This window comes from Lactuca sativa, chromosome 4 (assembly GCF_002870075.4).
Source record: "Lactuca sativa cultivar Salinas chromosome 4, Lsat_Salinas_v11, whole genome shotgun sequence".
Taxonomy (NCBI): Eukaryota; Viridiplantae; Streptophyta; class Magnoliopsida; order Asterales; family Asteraceae; genus Lactuca; species Lactuca sativa.
In genome coordinates this window covers 64,029,722-64,035,923 of record NC_056626.2, presented here as the reverse complement: position 1 = coordinate 64,035,923, position 6,202 = coordinate 64,029,722, and the positions used below count along the sequence as shown (strand labels likewise).

At 42.6% G+C, this 6,202-nt stretch overlaps 1 protein-coding gene across 1 annotated transcript; it reads left to right on the top strand.

Moving 5' to 3' along the window:
* Positions 1–502: 502 nt before the first annotated feature.
* On the top strand, positions 503–4,020 carry LOC111885646 (uncharacterized). The gene is made up of 2 exons (XM_023881882.1): positions 503–1,001; positions 3,545–4,020. Exons 1-2 carry the CDS (start codon positions 503–505, stop codon positions 4,018–4,020), a joined length of 975 nt encoding a protein of 324 aa, XP_023737650.1.
* The last annotated feature ends 2,182 nt before the right edge of the window (positions 4,021–6,202 follow it).

The following is a 6,202-nucleotide window of genomic DNA, read 5'->3' as shown; positions in this document are numbered from 1 at the left end:
AATGAAGGCTCACTCAATTCTAGGGTTTCTGGAACTCAAAATGGGAGTAAAGAGGATGAGGGTGGGTTATAATGTGATTTATATAGGGCAAAACCTCTGGGATTTGGGTTTTTTTCGCCCAGACCAGACTCGCCGAGTCCACTAGCCGACTCGTCGAGTCGGTCATTTACTTTATACCCCGGATCCCGCTCCGACTCATCGAGTTCCTCCCTGGACTCGACAAGTTGACTCTTGACTTAGAGCCTTTCCTTTCTTTTCTTGGTCTTTCTGATTCTGGGTGTTAGAGTGTAAGAGACTTTTTTGATTTTATTGATAGAGCTATCGGGGAAGAGTTTCAAAACGTCTACTACTACTTACCTAACATCCCTTTATCTAGAGGGATTCGTCCCATTGTAGATGATTTGGATTTTGCCAGTTTATAGATAGCGGGTATGAATACGGGGAAATTTCATTTTATGTTGATCATAATGGGAATGGGTTGGAGGAATGGTGTGATGATGACATGAATCTGGTTGCTAGTGAAGATAATGAAAGTAGCCTTGAAGATGATGGTGTACCTAGAAAAGAAGAAAACACCGCCCCTGATGAAAATCATCCCAATGTAGGTCTTGAAGATGAAGTAATTGACATTGACAAAGTACCTTTGAACAAGACGACCGGGGATGAGTTTCTTAGTAAGTTATATCCTCCAGAAGGTGATACTAGTGACAATGAAGTTGAAGAAGAAGATGTTGAGATCCATTCCATTTTCAACCCTGATATGCAATGGAAGAGGCAAGTACCTATTCTTGGGATGAAATTTGAAAGTCCAAAGCAGTTGAAAAATATGTTATGTAACTATGCTGTGGCAAATGGATACCAACTATGCTTCAAGAAGAATGATAGTAAAAGGTTGTTGGTGGTGTGTTGCAAAGGAGCTTGCCCATTCAGATTATGGGCTACATGGATAAGGCAGGAGGTGTCATTTCAAATCAAGTCATTGAAGATTGAGCATAATTGTGGTAGAAACTACAAACTAGGATCAATTGTCACATGCTCTTGGATAGGAGAGCATTATACAAAGGAAGTTGTAACACCCAAGTTTTGAAGGCCAAGAAAGGAAAGAAAACCCTAATTTTTAGGGGCGACTCGGCGAGTCCAAGGAGGAACTCGGCGAGTCCGAGCGGGATCCGGGTCGAGGTGTAAGTGACCGACTCGGCGAGTCGGCCAAGGGGACTCGGCGAGTCTGGTCTGTGCGAGGAAAACCCTAAATCTGGGACTTTGGGCGCTATTTAAGCTCCTTGTTCTCTCCATTAGGGTTCCTTAGAGCCTCCCTCATTTAGAAAGCGAACCCTAAGCCTACTCATTCAAGCTTTTAGCCATTTTGAGTGATTTAAAGGAAGAAGAAGAAGTGGGAATCATTGAAGCATCAAGGAGTGGCCTTGGATCCGAAGATTGGGGAACCCTTCTGAGATATTGAAGGTATTAAGTCGTTTCTCTCCTTTAGATCTTCTTTGGTTATGAGTTTTGGGGCTTTTAAGCCATGTTTAAGGTCAATCTCGAGCTTGAAGTCCAGATCTGAGGTTGCTACCTCAGATCCATGCTTGTTTTGGTTTCGAATCCCGTAAAGCATCAGCCCTTGAGTCGATTACGGAGCTTTCTTGCCTTAAACCCTAGTTTATGGTGTATTTTGCCTAGATCTCCTTCTCTACACATAAAGTTTGCAACTTTACATGAGGAATAGGCTTGGGAAGGGTAGATCTACAGTTTGGAGTCCATGCATGACTCAAAAATCCTGTGCATGTATGTAGATCGGAATGGACTCGGCGAGTAGCTTGAAGATGAGGAGGAACTCGACGAGTGGGATGAACAACTCGTCGAGTCGGATGAAGTTGGGCATGAACTCGGCGAGTTGGAAGAACAACTCGGTGAGTTGGATGAAGATTGCCTTGTACTCGGCGAGTCTGTTCTCGGACTCGGCGAGTCAGTTCATGAAACCCCAAACCCTTCGAGTTAAGACTCGAGTCAGCGAGTCGAGCAAGGACTCGGTGAGTTGGACAGGACAGGATTCTGGAATCAGTAGACTCGGCGAGTCAGGGGCTGACTCGGCGAGTCAAGTCGCGATTGGAAGGACTTTGAGCATAAGAACTCGGCGAGTCAGTAAGTGGACTCGACGAGTAGGGTTGACCTGGAAGGTTGACTTTGACCAGGACTTTGAATTTGACCAAAGTTGACTTGGTTGTCTTTCGGGGGTCAGATAGACTCAGTGTTGCATTGATATTGGTAGCTCGGGGAGTGGGAGTTCAGAGAGTTTCCGGGCAGCAGCTAGTGGGTTCATCAGCTAGTTCAGCCAGTGCAGGTGAGTTTCCCTTTGTGTGAATGGGTCTAAGGCCACAATACCGGCCCATGTAGTTATGAGTAGAAGACCCGGGGGTTAGCCCTAGGCACAGTATGCTAGTATGATATTCAGGACGAGGTCCAGTGATAGCGGGCGGGTGCCCAAGGAATGGTTTATGTGATAGTCTATACTTGTTGTCTGTGTGATACTTGTATGTGCCTGGTAGGGAGGTGAGTGTGGGCGAGGTCCTGCATCTCACCAATAACAGAGTGTGGATGGTGTTCCACATCTCATTAGCAGCAGATCAGGGGTGAGGCCCAAGTTAGGGAAAGAGTAAGTGTGGGTTGGGCCCGTATCTCACTATCAGTGGGAGCATGAACGGGGTTTCATGACTCATCAGTAGAGATCGGTTGTTAGGAACGAAGGGTAGTCAGACACCCCAGATACATCTGACAGTATGTGATATTATGTTTACATGCTAGCATGATCTGTTATATGAGTTAGAGGCGGTGGGGGGAGATAGTCCCCCAGACTACCGGTCGATAGGGTCGAAGGGGCGGTCGTGCCCAGCCATGCTAGATAGATTATGTGATATATGTGTTATGTGGTAGTAGTAGGGGGTGAGATAGTCCCCAGTATCCGGTCGAGAGGACCGAAGGGGAGCCAACACCCAGATATGCTAGGCAGTATCCGGTCGAGAGGACCAAAGGGGAGCCAGCACCTTAATATGCTAGGCAGTATCCGGTCGAGAGGACCGAAGGGGAGCCAGCACCCAGATATGCTAGGTAGTATCCGGTTGAGAGGACCGAAGGGGAGCCAGCACCCAGACATGCTAGGCAGTATCCGGTCGAGAGGACCGAAGGGGAGGCTAGCACCCAGATATGCTAGGCAGTATCCCGTCGAGAGGACCGAAGGGGTAGGTCGGGCACGCAGATATGCCAGACAGTATATGTATGTTATATGATTGTATGGTATGATGGGGGAACTCACTAAGCTTCGTGCTTACGGTTTTCAGTTTTGGTTTCAGGTACTTCCGGTAGCAGATGATGGAGCTCGGGATGATCGCATGGCACACATCATAGATTAGTCAGCCTGGGAATGTTTTACTCTGATAATGAACATGTGTTTTGAAAACTAATACTCTGTTTATGTTTTGAAATGATGATTTTACTTTAAGTAATATTTTATTAAAAGAAATTTTTAGTCTTGAATTTTGGGACGTTACAGAAATTTTGCATAGACAAAAGTTAACAATTAGACAATTGAGATTGGAGGTCATCAGGAAGTTTGGAATACAAGTTAGTTTAAGTCAGTGCAGAAGAGCAAAGACACATGCCATGAATATTATAGAGGGGACTCTTATTGAGCATTATCCAAAATTGTGGTCTTATGGGGAGGAAAGAAGAAGCAATCCAGGTTCAACAATCAAAATGGATATCCAGTGTATGCCTGATGGTTTGACTTACTTCAGTAAGCTCTATGTATGTTTTGCTAATGTGAAATCTGGTTGGTTAGAAGGTTGTAGAAATGTGTTAGGTATAGATGGATGCTTCCTTAAGGGTGTATGCAATGGGGAATTATTATGTGATGTGGGTAGAGATGCTAACAACCACATATTTCCAGTTGCATGGGCAATAGTGTGTGTTGAGAATAAGGAAAACTGGATGTGTTTCGGGAGTTGCTCAGAGATGATCTTGAACTAGGTATGGGCACTGGGTTTACCTTAATGTCTGACCAACACAAGGGTCTTATGGAGGCAGTTAAGGATGTGCTTCCTTGTGTTAAGCATCGACAATGTGCAAGGCACATTGTTGCAAATTTTAAGAAGAGGTTTGCAGGGGCTATTTTTGAGAACCTTTTTTGGAAGGCTTGCAATACAACAACACCACAATCTTTCAATGAATTCATGCAAAAAGTTGAAAGGTTAAGTTCGGAAGCCCATAAGTACTTGATGGAGAAGGAACCAAAGACCTGGTCAAGAGCATTTTATGAGGTAGGGAGGGCATGTTCTGTAGTGGAGAATGGTATTTCTGAGAGCTTTAATGCAGTAAGTGTTGAGGCCAGAAGGAAACCAATAATCACTATGTTGGAGGAGTTGAGGTTACATATCATGGAGATGATTTTTAACGTAAAACACAAGAAATGGACAAAGGATGTAAGTCCTGCAATAAGGCAGTTACTAAATGGTTTAAAGATTGAAGCTAGGTACTGGCAAGTGCTCCTAAGTGGACTAAACAAGTTTGAGACAAGAAATGAAGGTCAAGCTTATGATGTGGATCTTGACAACAGGACATGTTCTTGTAGGTTATGGCAACTAAATGGATATGGGTGTGCCCATTCAGTTGCTACAATCTTATTTTGGAATAGGATGTGGACACCTATGTTGATCCTATTTTATGCAGAGCAACCTACAATAAAAAATACTTGATAATATCTTGCCTATGAATGGTAGTAACATGTGGCCAGAGACATCATTCACCCCACCCTTACCTCCCCAAAGAAGAAGGATGCCTGGAAGACCTGCAACAAAAAAGGAAGAGAGATGCGACAGAGAAAATAGGGAAGTATAAGGTATCAAAGAAGGGTAAACCCATTGTGTGCAGTGCTTGTCATATGCCTGGCCACAACAAGGTGACTTGCCCAACAACAAATAAGCCAGAAATGGGGAAGCATAAGGAATCAAAGAAGGGTAAACCCATTGTGTGCAGTGCTTGTCATATGTCTGGCCTCAACAAGGTTACTTGCCCCACAACAAATAAGCCAGTTAAGCTCAGGGTGAAAAGACCAAAGATAACCAAGACTACATAGGTATATTGAAATGATGTTGTCATTTTAGCAAAGCAAATTTGTAAATCTTAAATATTGACATGTTACCTTGTACAAGAATCTGTAGTTGAAGGATCGGTGAATGGTAGTGTAGTAGGTGTGCAAGGATCAGTTAACAGTGTTGTAGGTGGTGTACATGGAGGTGAAGGTGGTGTGCATGGTGGTGAAGGTGGTGGAGTGCATGGTGTTCGAAAGAAAAAGGTACTTTGAAACTGTACAAGTATACCCCTAATAATGTTTATAGTATTATTAATGGAAGGGTAATATGGTAATTTTATTATTAATGGAAGGGTGATATGGTAATTTTATTATTTAATGGAAGGGTAATATGGTAATTTTATTATTTGAAACTGTACAAGTATACCCCTAATATTGTTTTAAGTATTTTGAATGGAAGGGTAATATGGTAATTTTCTTATTTACAGGTGAAAGCAAGAGGAATGGGGGTTACATTTAGAACAAGAAAGCCTTCTGAGAGAATTTTGAAAACCAAACTTGCAAAAGCAATGTATGGGAAAAATGGTGAAGGCAACTCAACAACAAATGCAGTGGATATAGATTAGGATTTGTCTATTTACACATGTGTCATGTTTTGAACCTTTATGTTATGTAATAGTTTATGTTGTTGTTGCATGGGGAACATTTGTGTCTTTTGAACCTTTACTTAACTTCACATGGATCCCCTAATTCTGTCGTTTGAACCCTATGTAATTTGTCTTTATGACTTATTGTTCTAATATCATATGTGATGGTACCCTACTATTTTATCAGTATTCAATCCTTGAGTTGGTCAACAAATGTACACTCCTCCCAAAATGTTGTCATTTTAATCCGGATGTGGATCCCATGTGTGGTCCTCATCTTACCCAATGCCTTTTACCTGTGTTGGTCCACAAACTCAATCACTTTCACTTGTGTGTGGTACCCATGTGATATGCATTATATTCAATTGTTTTGGTCCACAATAACCAATGCCTTTTATCAGTATTCAATTTCACTTAACAAGACCAATTAGTGGAACAAAATTATAGTAAAATAAAGATGCTTGTTTCCATTAGA